Source organism: Vanacampus margaritifer, chromosome 1 (genome assembly GCF_051991255.1).
Source record: "Vanacampus margaritifer isolate UIUO_Vmar chromosome 1, RoL_Vmar_1.0, whole genome shotgun sequence".
Lineage (NCBI taxonomy): Eukaryota > Metazoa > Chordata > Actinopteri > Syngnathiformes > Syngnathidae > Vanacampus > Vanacampus margaritifer.
In genome coordinates, this window is record NC_135432.1 from 48,505,742 (window position 1) to 48,524,311 (window position 18,570).

Here is an 18,570-nt window from a genome sequence, read left to right on the forward strand (position 1 = left end):
AAGCCCGTATCTTGCGAGGGTGTGCGCACAAGAAGGCACTGTTCAGTGAGATATCACCCTAAAAGTGTATCTTGCTTCAGTGTTGTATCACTGACAACGAGGACTTTCACTGCTGTCATGATTTCTGTTTTTGTGGTTTAGATTTGTATTTGGTTAAATGCTTTTGTCTCCTGTTGTGTCTCGTTATCTTGTGTTATCTTAGTGTCTTATTCGTTTATTTTTTCCTTCTGTGCTCGTCAACCCAGTCCCTTGCTTGTGTATACCAATCAGCTCCTCCAGCCGCTCGTGTCTTGTCTAGGTGTTTCTTGTCTTGTCAGTTTGCTTGGATTTACGGTGGATTGGAGGGAATTGGGAAGTCTGACTTTTCCGACTTCATATGAGGAAGTGAGCACGGTAATGTTCCTTTGAACTTGTACATCCGAGTTGCAAAGTCGGGAAAAAAAAGGACCCCAATTTCACTGACCGGCTTAAATCTGACGTCACTTGACAATGGCAAGCCCCATGGAGAGACAGGCCGTGAATGGAAAAACAAAATTTACAAATTTTGAACAGATATTTATGTATTGTTACTTTGATTAGTTATTTGAAATAGGTTCACGTAAAACAGCATGATTTGGAATAAACCAGAACAACAAACCATTTATCGCATCCAGCCATCTTTGTTGTTTACATTTGCCTCGAACGCTTTGAGGTCAGAACTGGGAAATTCCAAGTGGGATATCCCACTTCCCACCTTCCTCGAATGCACCATTAGTATTGTTTTTTTTCTGTCTTTGTCAGTTCATTGTTGGTTGTCTCAGTTCCTGTCAATCGTCATGTCAAGTCTTGTCCTGGTGCATGTTTGTTACTTTGAATCTCTTGCACTTGGGTCCTCAACCAAGCAAATCCTGACAGCTGCAGCATCACTGAGTGAATTCTCCTTTGCAATACATAATTTCTAGCTTGTACTTGTGTATTTTATTGAACGCCTAATTGCAGCAACCGATATCAATTTGTGGTTTGAATATGAGCACAGGATGCTTTTGGACAGAGATGGGAAGTAACAAAGTACAAATACTTTGTTACTTTACTTGAGTAGTTTTTTTTAGTACTTTGTACTTTCCTGAGTATTTTTAAAAACTACTTTTTACTTTTATCCCTTACATTTTAACATGAGTATCTGCACTTTTTACTTGATACATTTTCAAAACAAGGTCATTACTTTTGTTTTTAAATGCATGAAAACGATTAAAATACTTGACCTGGAAGAAAAAGCAGCGTCAATGTCTCCTGGCTCTGCCAATCATATGAAACGTTACACATGGCCCCCTACATCCCAGCTTGAGTTTGGCTCCACGACATGCGATCACATGGCGTGCAATTGGCTAGATTAGCACAACCCGTCAATATGAGGGCTACGCGCAGCTTGCGTGCCACCACTACAGAGGATCATTTTGAACTTGATAGCTAGTTAGAGAGTCAATTGGCCAATGTATACCCATTTTTGCTCCATTTTGGCTTTCAAACTGACGTAGGAGCAACATACAGTGAAAATATTTTTTACTTTTAGTTGTCAAGTACTTTTCAGACCCTGTACTTTTACACTTCTACTTGAGTAATTATTTGAGTGAGTACTTTTACCAAAGTTGTTTTTTATACAAGTAATTGTACTTTTACTCAAGTAGAGAATGCCAGTACTTTTCCCACTCTGCTTTTGGAGCGCTTCAACTCTTCTGGGTGCTCTAGTGTTTGCTAGCTAGGGTTAGTGTGCTGTCCTTTGCACTGATGTGTATTTTAAAATCCACCTCCGGAGCCAGAACGTTCATGTTTATTACCCATTTGTCATCTGTCACAGTTGTAACTGGAACCCTTGTCTTGTGTTGAGTTTGCATCCAAAATTTCTTCATCCACTGTTTCCTCCTCTGCTGACTCCATGCTCTAGTACTAATGACTCAGTGTGCTGAATAAGTAGACTGAGCTGTACAGCAGTGATTTCCAAACTGCGGCCCGGGGCCATTTGCAGCCAGCAGTCCATTTTCTATCGGCCCTAAGCATATACAAAAAAAACTAACAACTTTTGACACAGCCTGCTTTTGTAGATATGCAAAGAAACTATTTAAAACTAAAAAAATATTTTTTTTTCTTTGTAATTTAATTAATGAAGTGAGATCTTTCAGTTTCAGACGCAAAAATGTTTTCCTCCATGTTCTGCAGTCTGTGTCAAGGTCTGATTTGTAAACAGTGAATACATCACATTCATGATTCAGTAGGATCCTCAAGTAAACACTGCTTTTAAAATAGTATTTTTTTTAATTTACTTATTAGTCTTTCTTTGATTTTGAGTGTGGAGATTGGCACAGGGCTAAGCCGGATCTATTCTAGTGGGATGCAGGGGTGTCGTCCACCCCAAAATCATGAAAAATCCCAAATGGTTTGTCTTGTTTAAAAATAACTAAAAACCTGCTAAAATAACTATAGTGCATAATTGATTGACTTATTAGGTTAATAAAGTCAGACAATGACAAAGTGGCAAAGGCATCCTTTTATTGTTCTGTATGCGGCATTTAAAGGAAAAAGTTTGGAGACGCCTACTGTAGAGATTATTCTTCCCAGGACCGCTACACTCAAAGTCCACCAAATGTGGAGGAACACTGCCTGTACAGAAAACAAAAGGTGATTGCACAATAAATTACAGTAACGTTATGAAGTGTAATAGTGTAAAACCTCAACGGGACCTGAAATAAATATAAAATAAAGGGTTTTAATATTTTTCTCAATAAAAAATCACTTCAATTCCCCTTTTTATGGTTTCTTGTGCTTTATGCTTATGAAAAAAACAAATTTGAGGGGTCCAATCAATAGGCACGGCTGAAGAGGCGCTTGACCGATACATAGGGGGAAGAAAAAATCTGAAAATAATTTATCAATATATTTTAGAATACCAGTCAGTTAAAGTTTTGTCTTTGTGAACTTGAAATACTGTATTCCATTTTTGAATTATAATCTTTATACATACAGTTACAATAGAATTTTTTTCTTTCTTTATTTCAAACAGTGTTGTGATTGTTAAGTGATGCAATAGATAAAGGTTCTGCTCTGCTGCTTCTTTGGCTTTCTTTTACACAAGCACACACACACACACACACACACACACACACACACGCACACACGCACACACACACACACACAGAAAACACCTCTTTGTGTCTCCTGTCAACGCTGAACAATGCACTAAAGATATAAGGATGCGTTTTAGTGCTGGGAGAAATGCAGAGACAGAGAGAAGTTGTACACTCACTTTTGACCTTATCTTCCTTATTTCTTCTTCTTGTACTGCTGTTTTGATCCAAACCCCCAAAGGGCAGAGGCTTTTGGATAATGGTGTTTCAAAGAGTTTAGTCTTCCTTTGAGTAAATGTTTTTTTTGTGTAGTACAAATCAAACAGTTTACTTAATTACCAAGGCCTTAATGTTCTGTTGTCTCCTGTGTTTACATGCATCTATGCTAGTTAATAGCATAACTTGAGAATGTCTAATGCTGCATTCAAGGAATGTCGGAAGTCGGATTTATCCCAGTTGGTGTTTCCTGGTTCCGACCTGAAAGTGTTTGAAGCGAAAGTAAACAACCAAAATGGCAGATAGTGATAAATTGCTTTTTGTTTTGGCCCTCAAAACACATTTTGACCTCCCGCAAACGTGCCTTCTCCCAATTCTGCTTCATTTATATATTTATCTTATTTCACAAGCTTTCCATACAGTTCAGTAGTTCACCGTATAATTTCATGCAGGGAGATAGCGGCATACTGTCACGAATGTTGTGTTATATTAAGTTATGCCAAATATTTATGAATGAAGAAAACTATCTAGTTTTATACTTGAGTAAATTGTGTTTTACAATTCACGGTATGTGTTTCCATAGTGGTCACCATTGTAGAGGGTTGTCGCATCGAATTTGGTCTGTGAAATCGGGGTACTTTTTTCCCCTGAGTTCAAGGCGGCGTTCCCGTACACACTTCCTGATTTGAAAGTCAAAAAAGTCCCACTTCCCACTTTCCCAAGTTTGCTCCTGCATTATCTGAATTTGTCCACTGTTGAGTGCAAATGTGAGAGATGTTACTAGTTTCCAGTTGTCATAATACTTTCCCTGGATCTCAGGCATCTGCTGACTTCCTGAAGGGTATATAAGGGAAAGGATGTCTTTTTTTTGTTTTTGTTTCTGTCTCTCACTTCTGGTTTAATATTTCTCTTTTGATTGGTGGCGGTGCAATGAAGGCCATTCGGTGTCCTTATCTCCACGTTTTGTTGAGATCTGTATCCGTTTTGGTTACATGACATATATGTAACCATGTTTGCAGAACTGAGCACTTGGGTCTCCCGTTGCTTCCCGTCATTGACATCGCCCACCTTTCACCAAGTGCTTCCGCATATTTGGTGAATGGTTTATGACATGAAGCCTTGCAAAAATACACGGAATGACAAGGGACTACCTGTACTCACCCCAATCGACGGACATAAACGTGCTTCAGTTGGTGTTATCCATTAATTTGAGGCTTCACATCATTGTGCAATCGTCGAAAGGTGGCCATGATCGGCAGGAAGTAACGGGAGACGAAAGTGTTGTTGGCTGTTTGTTGTTGATATTTTCCATGTGAGTTTTTTTTTTTTAAACATGTTACTCAGCAACACTAATGAACTTTCAGTTTACGTTGATTATGACGACACCATATGGACAAAAGCGGTATTGTTATGTCTGAAGGAAGACCACATTTCCTATGAGAACAAGCGAATTGCGTATATTTTTAGCTCACTCCAGCGAGTGAAATCTGGGCCAATGTTGATCCTTGACTGCCCTTATATATATATATATATATACATATACGGCACATGCGCGTGTCCTACAAAGGGATTGCGCGAGGGACCCATGAGAAACCAAAATAAATCAATAAATGTAAAATATCGATACAAGCGCTCTGGTATCGATCCAATACTGACACTCACGTTAGTATCGATTCTATGGATACTTGGATCGATGTGCACAGCCCTAGTGAACAGCATCTTGTGTGTTCGAGTTATGTCTTGAAATCTCTAGACTGGGTGGCGGTGCACGGGTCATGGGCATATGTGAAGTGGTGGGTTCTGGGCATGTGGCGCAGGCTATTTGTTTATCTGTTCAACTAAAATGGGTGACAGAACCGGACCGTGTGTGTATGTGACCATAGTAGAAGCTGGAGTGCACGGAACACAAATTACCTTCAGCTGCCACTGTTCTGCTGTACTTCCTGCTAACCCCCTATGCACATACACACAAGAAAGCAACCAGTCCTCTAAATATATTTTCATATTTCATCAATTATTAGATCTTTTTGAAACATCATGCAGTTTCCCCAAATACCTGTTCCCAACTTGGAACGAGCATGAAAACATCCTACCAATCAGGAGTGGCCGTTCGCACAGCTGAATTTGCATATGCAGACAAGACAAGATGAGATACAGGACTCAAACTTGTAACACGTCTGGGGAAACAGTCCACCAATCAAGAGCAGACATTCGCACAGATACATTTGCATATGCCATTGATAGTAGCAGCCCTGTCAACACACCCATGTGGGCCCCATGTGGATTAGATATGGGCTGGTGAATGGGTCCCATCTGGGCTGCTTAGCTGGGTCCCAGTTAATTTTGGCCAGGGATTTCATGGTGGTCCCATGTAGGCAAGCCCAGGTGGGCTCAAGGAAGCCCTAGCTAAAACCGGGGCCCAGAGACAGCGCAGGGACCCATGACAGAAGGGGAAAAAAGGAAAGAAAGAAAGAAGAGAAGAAAGAAAGAAATTTTTTTGTGTTTCCTGAAAAATCTGAAGAAAATGACTAAGGCGATTATTTTAAGGAGATGTTAATATTAAGTTTAAATATAGATTTTTTTGGGGGGATAATGGAGGCATTTTTAAAAAAGAAAAGAAAACCTTACTTAATTGTAAAGAAGGCCATAGGCCAGGTAGTAAGCTCTATCGTGCATGGTGTACTGTACAAAATTTTAATATTTTCTTATTTTGTAATAAAACCCAGCCAGAGCCAACTTATTGCCCATACTTAGTTTGGCCCATCTACTGCCCAGCTAATGCCCAAGTGGGGCCCAAAAACGATTTCACTTTCCTTTTCTTTTCTTTGATCCTTCCTCAGGTCTTCTGACAACCTCACGACTCTAGTTGGATTCTGAAGTCTTTGGTTTAGGTGAACGGTATGGGATTTTTAATAGGTTTTAGGTGAATAAATGAGTACACACTCACACGCACGCACATGCACATACTCACGCACATACAAAAAAAAGAAAAAGAGAAAAAAAAGAGAGAGAGCAATGATGATGGCATGTCGAATCTGTAAGATTACAGAATAAACAATACCGAGCTCTCGCTCAAAATAAAAAAATAAAATAAAAAAACAATTTGTGAATAATGTTGAAACTTAGCTACATTCTAAGGCTAATTGCTGCAAAACGGAAACAGATACAAATATACTTTTTTTTCCTGATGAAAGAAGAGACTAATCTTTCGTTTGGTAGGTTGCACGTTTTTATAGCAATAGAACACAATATTCTGAGGGCCTTGCAAAATCAGTCAAAATCCAGTAAAACAGCCAGGAGCAAAGGGGGTTGCTTCAGTGACAATGACAGGGAGTGAATGAGTTAATAGGCAATAATTGAGATGTTGTGCATGCATATCCATCATAATTTTGGCATATTTGTTGTTGTTGCTTTTGAAGTAAAGGCAATGCAACGCAAATTTGGCTATATGTAAAATAAATGTGAAATATGAGCAGCTCGCTGTTTTTTTTAATTTTATTTTTTAAGTAGCTCGCGATGGGGAAAAAAGGTTGGAGACCCCTGCTGTAGCCTGTCCCTCCTTTCAAGCCTTATGACACGCTGCAGGTACTTTTAATTGTCAATCTCAAGACTAAATTTAGCTACGACTAGGTTAGCTTTGCACACAAAGCAACATACAGTAAAGCCCATTTTCAGGCACTTTGCATGATATGCCTGCGTGGCTATGATAATTTCCACACTTGAAACAAATTCCAAGAACCGTCTTCCTCTTTCTAGCCTGAAGCACAGTTTCATTTGCATTTAAAGCACAACATTGACACCTCACATGAAACCAGCTGATTATTTTGGCCTGGTTGTATTAGTTGCTATCCTGGCTGCCATAGCAAAAGCTTAGCAAGAGTCTCCAAGCAACAGCTGCAAAGGATTGTGGGACGTAAATATAGCTAGATCCATGCAACAACAAATCTGTGATGGTAGATTTATTATTAGTGTGTCTTTGTGTGTGCGCATGTGTGTGTGTATGTGCGTGTGTGTTGAATGGATTGACAGGAAATAAAAAATTGATATTAAGAAGACAACGACATTGGGACTCTTAGTAATGACATAAGCTCCCATCCAGCTTGAGTGTACATTAATGTAATGGAGTCATTGTAGTAATAGATTATTCTATCGTTGCTTGTTGTCATTGCGACCAGTTCTCTGCTTTGCTAAGCCAACTTGAAGTCTACTGTTACAACAGATGTTAACAGAACAGTCTGAACATGTGATCTTGTGTATATATTAGATGCAGGTCTTCTTGCCAATGTAACCTCTGTGTCCCGTTCCTGATTGTGTGTATTGTGTCCTTTCTTATCTCTCCCGTTCACAATCGTAGTTGCTGTATCTGGACAGTCTCACTTGGTACCACTGGCCAGTACTGTGTCAAGTTCATATTTATTTTTATCAGATAGTTGATACAGTGGAGCCCCACTATTCGCGGGGGGTTAGGAAGCTAGCATGACAGTGAGTAGAAAATTCCTGTGGATAATTGATGTTACCGTAAAAGTGATTGCCTATAGTTTAAACTAGGGGTGTCAAAATTAGTGTGTTAATTTTTAGTTAATTTAAAGTTCTTTTAATGCCACAATTTTTTTTAACGCACGATTAATGACCGCCCTTTACTTGGAAAGCAAATACTGGGGGAATTGCAACGCAGCAGACAAGTCCACGTCAAAATTTAGCAGTCATAAATTTTATAATAATGCATATAGATGTGGAGATTGGGGTCAAGTTATATTTTACAATTTTAAAAATCTGCAGAATTACACAAGTTACTTCATGTTAAAGATGAAAAGAAAAATGCACTCTTAATATGAAAAGAAAAATGCACTGAGCTGTCACTTCATACAAATGCAATTATGCCATCTAGTGGCAGAAAAATGACCTCAACACAAATCAATATCACACTTTTTTTTAATTTACAGTACATCTTTTTAATGTTAACTCAATTTTATAAATTATTATATCAATGACTAAAAGATGCAGCCATATTTCTATTAGTCTATATTTTTTGTGCAGTTTTATATTGAGTATGAAAACTTTTGTAAATTTAGAACAGATATAAAATTTGCAATTAATCATGAGTTAACTATTGAAGTCATGCGATTAATTACGATTAAAAATTTTTTTTAAATCGCCTGACACCCCTAGTTTAAACCATAAATATATCCCAAAACACTTTCAAATGCTTCCACAAACATCTTCAAGGATTGATTTCCACGGCTACAGTATATAGCACTTTAAAATAATTTCAATGACATTTATCCATCTATCCAGCCATCCATTTTCTTGACCGCTTATTCCTCACAAGGGTCGCTGGAGCCTATTCCAGCTGGCTTCGGGCAGTAGGTGGGGTACACCCTGAACTGGTTGCCAGCCAATTCAATGACATTAATTTTAAACAAATAGTTCAAATAAAATCCGAATTCACAAAGCATGACAAATGAGTGCCATTCTGACTTGTGTTTCAGTACTGCGCCACCAATGACTTGACGAACATGTCTCTGTTGACCCTGAGTGACCCGACTGGCTCTGCAGTATTTGATGCTAAAAAAAAAAAAATGGGGGGGAGACAGAATGTCTGAATTTTTAAGATTGCAATATGTCTCTTGTGCTAGAACTAATCAATCAGTAAAGTGTAGAACATTAAGCGGTTATTAGATAGACTTTAATAAAATGAAACATATGTATTCAATAATTTTACAAAGGCAGTGTGAGGACCATTTCCATAGATGAGAAGGTTTTTTTTCCCCTATAAAAACATTTGATGATGTAATTACCAGTACTCGTTTTGAAGCAAATTATATATAAAAAAAAAATATATATTATGATAAATATAAAGATATGTGTACTATTTATATTTTTGTAGTTCAGATGTACTTTCATGCAACTGCTTCGCATACTAGCTATTTGTTAAAAGTGGTCACACTGAATAACATTCCATTTGAAAAAAATCCTAGCACATTGACGGACAGGGCACACTCACACAGGACCAGTTGTAGAGTATCAGCATGCCGTTGCACGTATTGTCTGCCCTCTTCTGTTCCCTCGCTGAGCTGCGTGTGCCATCATTTCAGCTGGGAAGAGCACTTGCACAACTACATTGTTCAAGTCATACTTCTATACTATACAAACATTAAATCTGACATGGTCTGTCCACAGGTTCTGCATCCACTGCAATTTCATATTTCAATAATCAGTCCATTTTATACTGGACATACAGTATTATATCTGTTGCCTCTTGTCAGAGTAAGATACTATGTTTAGTCAGCACAATTAGTCCCAGAATGGCTAAACATGTTTAATTTCAGGAAGTAGTACAACAGTGCTTCATTTCAAAAACGTTACAAATATTAAGATGAAACATTAGATCCCTTGTGGGACTGTTTGCTGAATTATGTTCCCTTCAGGATTTGCGTGCGTGTGCATCTAATCCAAGATTTAGAGAATGTATCCCTGCTCAGTCTGTCTGCATGCTACCAGATCACATGATCTGGATAGGTGTGTAGAATACTAGGGATTAGTGTTTAGTAATCGTGTGAATGTGTGTTGTGGGGATGTGGAATATGTAACAGTAGCCAATGTATGTGAGGGATGCATGGGGAAAAAAACATGGGTGACCCTAATGTCTGTGTGTCCCTCACCCAAATAGCCTCAATTCATCATTCAACTGTTGACTGACAATCTCACATGACACCATCAGTCACATTGAAAATGCTGACTTCATTGCAATGCTAACTTTGTGAATATAAGAATTTATATCAACTTTCATAAATACTGGGCATCAGGGGCTGTGAGATTGAAGTTAAAGGAAAATAATAACTTTCTATGCTTTCAGGTGATCCTGACAGTTTACCTCAACGACACGCAACAGATGCTGACCGAGGTCCCGGTTACTCCTGCAACCAGAGTTTTCGATGTGGTGGAATATTGCAAAGAGTCAGGTGAAGGGGAGTGTCACTTAGCTGAAAAATGGAATGGACATGGTGAGTCTGCTCTTGGTCTAACAAACAAAACATGCTGTACAATATATGCATATCGTCGCTGTTATGTGAAAAACACTTATGCCCATTTTTGTCATTTTTTTACATTTGTATGTTTTTGGGATGAAACTGAATGCAGAAATCCCAAAAACATAAAAATGTAATTTAAAAAAAATGGACATAAGTGTTTTTCACATAGCAGCGACCATATCGTCATATCGTCGCTGCTATATGAAAAACACTAATGTCCATTTTTAGGTTTTTGGGATGAACCTGAATGCAGACATCACAAAAACGTAAAAATGTAAATGTTTTAAAAAAAAATTGACATAAGTGTTTCTCACATAGCAGCGACAATAAACAGTTATAAATGGTTACAAAATCGCCAACAGTTACCAAAAAAGCCAACCTGGTATGGACTGTAGAAGTCTCTGTCAAGAAAATCACAAAATCTTTCGGCGTTACTTTTTTGTTGTTGTGTTGTACTTTACTCCACTTTTACTCCACTCCAATTAAAACCAGTGATTCTTAACCTTCTTGGAGGTAATGAACCCCACTATTTCCTATGCACATTCACACAACACTTCTTTATTGAAAAACAAAATCAGATTTTTTTTTGTATATAATTTTTTTAATTCAACATAGGTATAGGCCGGTTTATGGGTGAACAAAATGAACAGGGTTCGTAGTCTTTTCATCAAATCTGGCTCCCTTCACATTGAAATCAAAAAGTGTTGTGTTCTTACATTCTCCATCTCCATGCAGCTTACGGAATTGTTCCATTTGTTTTTCTAGATAGCTAGTTGTGCTGAACTAGAATTGCTCAACTTCTCACTGCAAATCATGCAGTTAGGATGCTGACTCCCATCACCCAACTCAACACTATATTTATAGTCCACTTTAAAACTTTCTCAAGATGGAATCCCAGGGAAGCAGATACAATGAGAACAACAGAGGCCCCAAAATTGAACCCTGTGGAACACCACACGTTATGTTATACATGTGAATTCATATTGCATATTTCTTTCTTTTTTTCCCTTGAGAGAGCTCAGTATTGTTTATTTGGTAATCTTACTGATTCAACATGTCATCATCATTGCTCTTTTCTTTTTTTCTTTTTTCTTTTTTGTGCGTGAATATGTGCGTGCGTGTGAGTTTGTGCTCATTAATTCACCTGCAACCTATTAAAAATCCCATACCCTTCACCTAAACCAAAGGACTTCAGAATCCCGCTAATCGTGAAGTTGTCAGGAGAACTTAGGAAGCATCAAAGAAATAAAAGAAAAGTGAAACCCAGCACCGGCCAGACATCACCTACTACCTACCGGGTTACCAACCAGAATCTTTCACCAACCCCAGAAACATCTAAATTCCAACAAATTGGGGAGACCTCAAGAGACCAAAGGAAAAACTGAAGAAAGCATATTCAAACCACCTTCTTTTTTTGCTCGACATTGTATGAAGGGATTACATTAATAAAGAAATTACATGACGTACCATCACAACAGCCACACTGTAATTCGGCCTCTGCCAAGGCCAAAAAATGTGCCATGATCAGCTGCAGCCAATGATGGCCAAGTGGGCTGTATCATCACAAATCATCTGCGTTGTGGGTGTGTCTTCACCTCCGTCGGGCCCCTAAAACACTGTACAATTTCAGATCTTCATTGCAGTGCAGGTATGTGTCCATCATTAAAAAAATCATTAGAAAAACAAAAACAAACAATAACTTTTTAATCTCATTGGCTGTTGTTCCAATGTAAACATTCAGGAATAAGTGCATGTCTTCTTTTTTCCTTTGTCTTGAGCTACACAAGGAGAAAGGCCAAATAAAAATCTTTTTTGCATTGCAGTATGCACCAAACTCTACAAATAGGACTTTTTTGTGCATTTTTCAATAAACAAGCTTTAATAAAATCTTTCTTCTTTGTTGACCTTTTTCCATTCCCCGTAATTCCTCCCTAATGTCAATCCCAATTTCCCCAACTTTATTTTGAATTTTTTTTGCACTCACTCACACATTCAAACATGGTCTTCCATGCGGGGAATCGAACCCACACATTGGAAGCAAGTGACAGTACCACGCCAAAGTTACGTGCAAGGACAACCATGTGCAGCACTTGTGACTACACTACAATGTGAGCTACATATCTGTATACACATACAGTATTGTACTTAAAACAATTCATGATTGTAAAATCTTGTAAAATTTGACAGCGATACAAGGATCATGTTCATTATGCATTTGGTGGATTTTTAAGTATTTAATGGGGCATTTTTGGAAGAATCCCCAGCCACCCTAATACTGGGGTGATATATGTTATAGCGTGGACAGGACCAGAGGTTACATACAAAGCCCATGAAAAGATAACCTCATTTTGTGCCTTGTCAAACTAAACGGCCCAGTCCACATGCAGACACTGGGAACCGCTGTGGCCTACATTCGTTCAATCCAAGGTGTTAGAGCAGTGATCCACATCGCACATTACATGTGACTGAATGGTCAGCCTATAAAAGATTCAAGTACTATAATGTTTTTAAAAGGTTGACCATGTAAAGCAGTAGACAATAAACGGAAACGATAAATTACGTGTTGCGACAAGAGGTCATGCCTCAAGGCTACAGCCTCATGGCTGGCATGTTTTTTTTCTTTTTTTCATTGTCCTGCTATTAGTTTTGATGAAGTGATTGGTTGCAATAATATAGTGCTCACATCTTTTGTTTATTTGTTTCATTATAATTGTTTCACTCATCCTCTCTCTGTTGTCTGCCATTTTCATTTAATCCTGACAAGTTTCGAATGTTATTATTATTATTTTTTTATCAAGGGGGAACTCTGCTGTAGAAATTGTATTGCACAACTACCAGATCACACACATACAATGAGATATTTAGAGTAGGGGTGTCAAAATTACTGCGTTAATTTTGAGTTAATTTAACGTTCTTTAAACGTCACTATTTAAAAAATAAAAATAAAAATATGCATGATTAATGATCGCCCCTTACTTGGAAAGCCTGTACTGCAGACACTCACACATCAAAATTTCGTAGTAATAAATTTAATAATAATGCATATATTTTAAAAATGTGCAGAATTTCACAAGTTCATGGCAACCCCTGAAGGTAAAAGATGTAAAGATTAGATAGATCTATGAAAAGAAAAATGCACTGAGATGTCACCAACGTCTTACAAATGAAATTACGCCATCTAGTGGAAAAAAAAATACCTCAATACAAATCAATATCACATTATTTTTTTACAGTACAGTACATCGTTTTAATTTTAAATGAATTTTATGAATTATTATAAAATTACTGTATCAATGACTAAAAGATGCAGCCATATTTCTTTTAGTTTAACATTTTTTCCACTTTATGTTAACAAGAGTATGAAAAAATTGCAATTAATGAGTTAAGTATTGAATTCATGCGATTAATTACGATTTCAAAAAATTTAATCGCCTGACACCCCTACAACAAATATACCAGTATTCCCCTTTCCATGACAACTTGAGTAGACCATGTAATTACTTATTTTAAAATTGCATGCCAAAAACTCAGCCAAAAACTATTCTTATTGTACATTTTATTGTACATTTAGAACAGATATAAAATTTGCGATTAATCTTGAGTTAACTATTGAAGTTGTGCGATTAATTACTATTAAAAATTTTAATCGCCTGGCACCCCTAATTTAGAGTGAATTGGGGGTGGTCTGATGAGTCCATATTTCAAATTGTAGATGTTGTGTCCTCCATGTCAAATAGGAAAAGGTGTGTTTGCATTGTTATCAGTGCAAGTTCAAAAGTCAGCATCTGCAAAGGGGCCGTGTTAGTACTCATGCCACGGGTAACTTGTACATGTGTGAAGGCACAACTATTGCTGAAAGGTACATACATGTTTTGCAGCAACATGCCATATGCATATGCTGTCATCTAATCAATGACTTCATCTGCCCAGTCACTGCTTATTTCAGCAAGTCAATGCAAAGTCTGTTACAAACAGCGTCGCTTCATAGCAAAAGAGTGACTGGCCTGCCAGTAGTGCAGACTTGTCTCCCTTTGAAAACGTGTGGCGCCTTATGAAGTGCAATATACGGCAGCCGAGACAACAACTTTTAACTTGTTTTTAATCAAACTATTGATTTTTTTTCAAGATGTTGTGATGTTTACATGTCATACTATGTCACACATCTATAAAACAGTCGTGCTAATTAAACCTAATAGTACATGTACATACTGGATCGGAATTGATTACAGGTACAGCAATTGAAATTTAATTAAATTGGAATGACAAAAAAAATCTGCATGTAAACCCGGCTAATGAGAATCAATAAGAGAATCAATAATGGCATCCATAAATTCTTATCAATCACTACCTCTATTGACAAGTTGCTTTTCCTTGTGTCTCCTGTCAGAGCGAGTTCTCCCTCAGCAGTTGTTGCTCCTGGACCTTCTTCAGCAGTGGGGGTCAAGGAGGCCAGAGGTCAGCTTCTACCTGCGACACTGTCCCTCCTTGCCACAAGGTACAGCACACATACAATGCGTTGGCCATACCTACTGTATATTATATGATACATTTAATGACTGTGAGACAACATTATTGTGAGCCAAGGCATGTTTTTATCAATTTGTCATCAGTTCATTATGGGAATGCTGAAGCATTCGCACATTTGTTATTGTGATTTTTATCGACCACACGTTTTGCCGTGAAACAATGCCCACATAATACTTTTGATTTACACCTTTCAAATTTCAACTTGCTTCCAAAATTCACGCCTCCCGGGGTTTGCGCCGTCTGATATCACATTACTTACAGTATTCGCACAATTTTATGTTAAATATAAACTTTTCCCCATTTATTTTTAATGGGGCTAACATTTTTTTTTCAACTTTCCACGCACACGTCTATGCATACAACTGCTCATCATTACGAGCTCTCTGATACTGCTCAGTGGCACAGTTGGTAAAGTGCATTGTCCAATAACCAGGAGGCTGCAGGTTCTAATCCCACCTCCCACCATAGAGAACCTGGTCTCAAACCCTGCTTGGACCACATTTTGGTACATTTGATGGTTCGATACCAACTGTCAATCATATCAAGAAATGTATTATAATTTCTCTGAAATGATTAAATCCCACTTTAGACAGATTGCAGTTCAAGTTTTCTTTTTATTCCTTTGTCATTTTACTATAAGTAAAAATTTCTAATTTTCACATAATTTATCTTTCAATTTACTTCATAAGCACATGCATTCAAATCTTAGCTTTCAGCATTCCCACGCAATTTTCAGAAATTGAATTTTGTCTAATTCAGTTCTATTATTGTGATTTTTTTAAACTTGTGCTGGATTTGTGTGGTTGTTATCAATATTAGTAGTAGTAGGCAATATTATATTCTATGGCTAGAAGAAAATTACACAGTGAGTGGTGTTTACAAGGTTTAGAAGTGAGGTCAGGGGCTGGGTCAGTAATTAGCCCGATAAGATGATTAGAATTATATAACATGCATGGTGTAACCCTGAATGGGAGGGGAGGTCCGCGTAAGAAATATTGATGACTTTGTTGCCAGCCTGATGTAATGCAATTCATGGGTGTGGTTTACTGTGGGTGTGGTTTACTGTATATAATTCAGAATGCACCATAGGCTGTCACATTATGCCACAACCCAAATAAACCCGAATTGACCCATATTGGGCTTTGATGCAATTTTTTCTTTCTTTCTTTTTTTTTTCAACCTTTTCTGTGATCTAAGAAGTTACTGGAATGTTCCATAGCAATACAATCAAATGACATGTGCAAATGACTGAAAGTCATAGTTGGCAATTGTTGTATTCAACCATGAGATAAATGCACTTGTCTTGTTAAATAAATGCCCATTTTTTCATGTTGTTCCAGTATTTGAAACTTGAAGCCATATAATACTGTAATTAACTGGGATTTGTATGTTTTACTGCTGTGCTGTTATTTTTGTCATGTCATGTTGTGTTAACACTTTTTCCGAGTTCCGAGCAGGGTTATTATAGTTTTGGAATTTTCATTTTACTTAGTTTTTATTTTGTTTTGAGTTTTGTTATTTACATTTAGTTAATTTTAATTAGTTTTCAGGGTGGTTCTGTTAGTTTTTATTAGTTTTAGTTTTTTTAAGCTTAGATTTAGTTTAGTTTTGGTTAGTTTTAGTATTAGTTTTTGTTTTTTTATTTATTAATTTTGTTTAATGTGTATTACTTGTGCACAATATTTAATAAACACCATGGTAAAATGAAAACATCACTTCAGTGTGACACATTTTCAAATGTCTTCATTTCAGTTAATATTGAAATAAATATACTTAAAATCACATTCAAAATCATCCCCAAAGGCTCATGTATTAAATTAATTACCAAAGACTAAAACAAAGGACATTTTCGTGATAATTATAATAAGTTTTAGTAAACATAAAATGTAGTTTCAGTTAGTTTTCTTTCTTCTTTTTTTTTTAAAGCATTTTCGTTTTTATTTTATTTTGTTAACAAAATAGTTTTTGGAGTTTGAGTTTTACTTTTTTTGTTTGTTTTCGTTAACTAAAATAACCTTGGTTCCGAGAGAGAGAGAGAGAGAGAGAGAGAGAGAGAGAGAGAGAGAGAGAGAGATAGAGAGAGAGAAATTAGAAGATGTTCCACTACTATATTGTTTTCAAAGTATCATTTCATTTAGCCAGGGAACTGGTTGCCACCAAGCTGCAATAACACATTTATATTGACTATAAACACTCTAAAAAGAGCCAACTTAAATAATTGCTTCAATTGGTAGCACACAATTGAATTACGTTTAGCCAAAGTGAATATTTAAGTTTAAATAAGTATCAGTTCATTAAACCAATATATTCACTTTGCATTAACTAAATTCAATTGTGTGTCACCAGCTGAAGCAAGTATTGATGTCGATTCAACAATTCTGTTTTTAGAGTGTATGGACACAATATAAGGCAGACACAATTTTGCCCTGTGATTGGTGATCATTCCAGGGTGTACCCACCTCTCATCCAAAATAGGCAGGCATAGGCCGCCCGCAACCCAAATGCCAACAGGCGGCACAGAAAATGGATGCGCGGATGGATGTGTGACCATTTGGCAACAAGTCGAGCTAATGCCAATGTTTCTGCTTCTTTACACAGGAAGTCAGCAGCCTTTGGAGACAACTTGGACCACAGAAGCAACAGAGGGCAGGAACACCAGTGTAAGACAAACATGTACTACATACACAATTTACAGTACACACAATAGCCTGGTAGTTGTCAATCATACTAGTAGCTATTTTGATCCATTGTTTTTGCTTCACTTCTCTAGAAATTCTGGTCAGGCAGCCATTGACCACATTTGTGTGTAGTAATATTGATCAGTCTGCCTGTTAGTCAGCTGGTGTGTGTGTGTGTGTGTGTGTGTGTGCGTGTGTGTGTGTGTGCGTGCGTGCGTGCGTGCGTGCGTGCGTGCGTGCGTGCGTGCGTGCGTGTGTGTGTCTGTGTCTGTGTGCGCGTGTGTGTGTTGGCCAGTCAGTGAAGGTGGGATTAGCTTGGTCTCATGACATAACCAAGCTAAGAGGATTGTTAGCCAGCCAAACAGCTCCTCCTCGTCCTACTCTTCCTTTCACCTTTCTCGCTCCTCCACTTATTATCTTGTGCTGCTTTCTCCATCGTGTGATTTTTACGTTTGCTTCAAAGACCAAAAGAACTTGAGGTGCGGCTGCAGTTTAAATGGGCGGGTAAGTTCCGCAAAAGTGTTTTTCATATAACTTTTTTTTTCCACACAAAAATATTGGACATCTGCTTTTTATTTGCAACTGCACTGACCGTAACACTGACTTATATACATATACTGTCTGTAGCGTTTCACCATGTCAGGGCACAGTGTCTGTAAAGTGGTTAAAATATTAAGTAGCTTTTTTTTATTTTAATAAAAGCTTTTATAAAGATAGCAATGTTCTGTCTTGTCTGATAATATCAGATGTATATTATAGAGGGGTGAAATTATTATTAATATGATTGTGGAAAAATGAGGAAAATTACATTTGAATGAAAATGCAGATGTCAGTAGTTAGCATGACGAGGGAGGGTTTACAAAAATTGCCACTTTCCGAACGCACGTAACCAGTGACTTCATTTAGCAGATTTCTTGTCTGTCTAGAAATTACAGTATTGATTATATGGCTATCATTGGCGCTTAATCAAATTCTGGTGTTGGTTGGCTAAACAGCAACCGAAATATACATATAGTAATA

General features: G+C 37.5%; 1 protein-coding gene across 2 annotated transcripts in view; it reads left to right on the top strand.

The window, feature by feature from the left end:
• The window catches only part of LOC144053336 (apoptosis-stimulating of p53 protein 1-like), a 58,615-nt gene that overhangs the window by 3,980 nt on the left and 36,065 nt on the right, over window positions 1-18,570 (top strand). For both annotated transcript variants that reach the window (XM_077567743.1, XM_077567821.1), the window contains exons 2-4: window positions 10,171-10,318; window positions 14,733-14,840; window positions 17,471-17,532. In XM_077567743.1, the coding sequence (XP_077423869.1) occupies window positions 10,171-10,318; window positions 14,733-14,840; window positions 17,471-17,532 (318 nt within the window). The remainder of the gene's footprint in view (window positions 1-10,170; window positions 10,319-14,732; window positions 14,841-17,470; window positions 17,533-18,570) is intronic.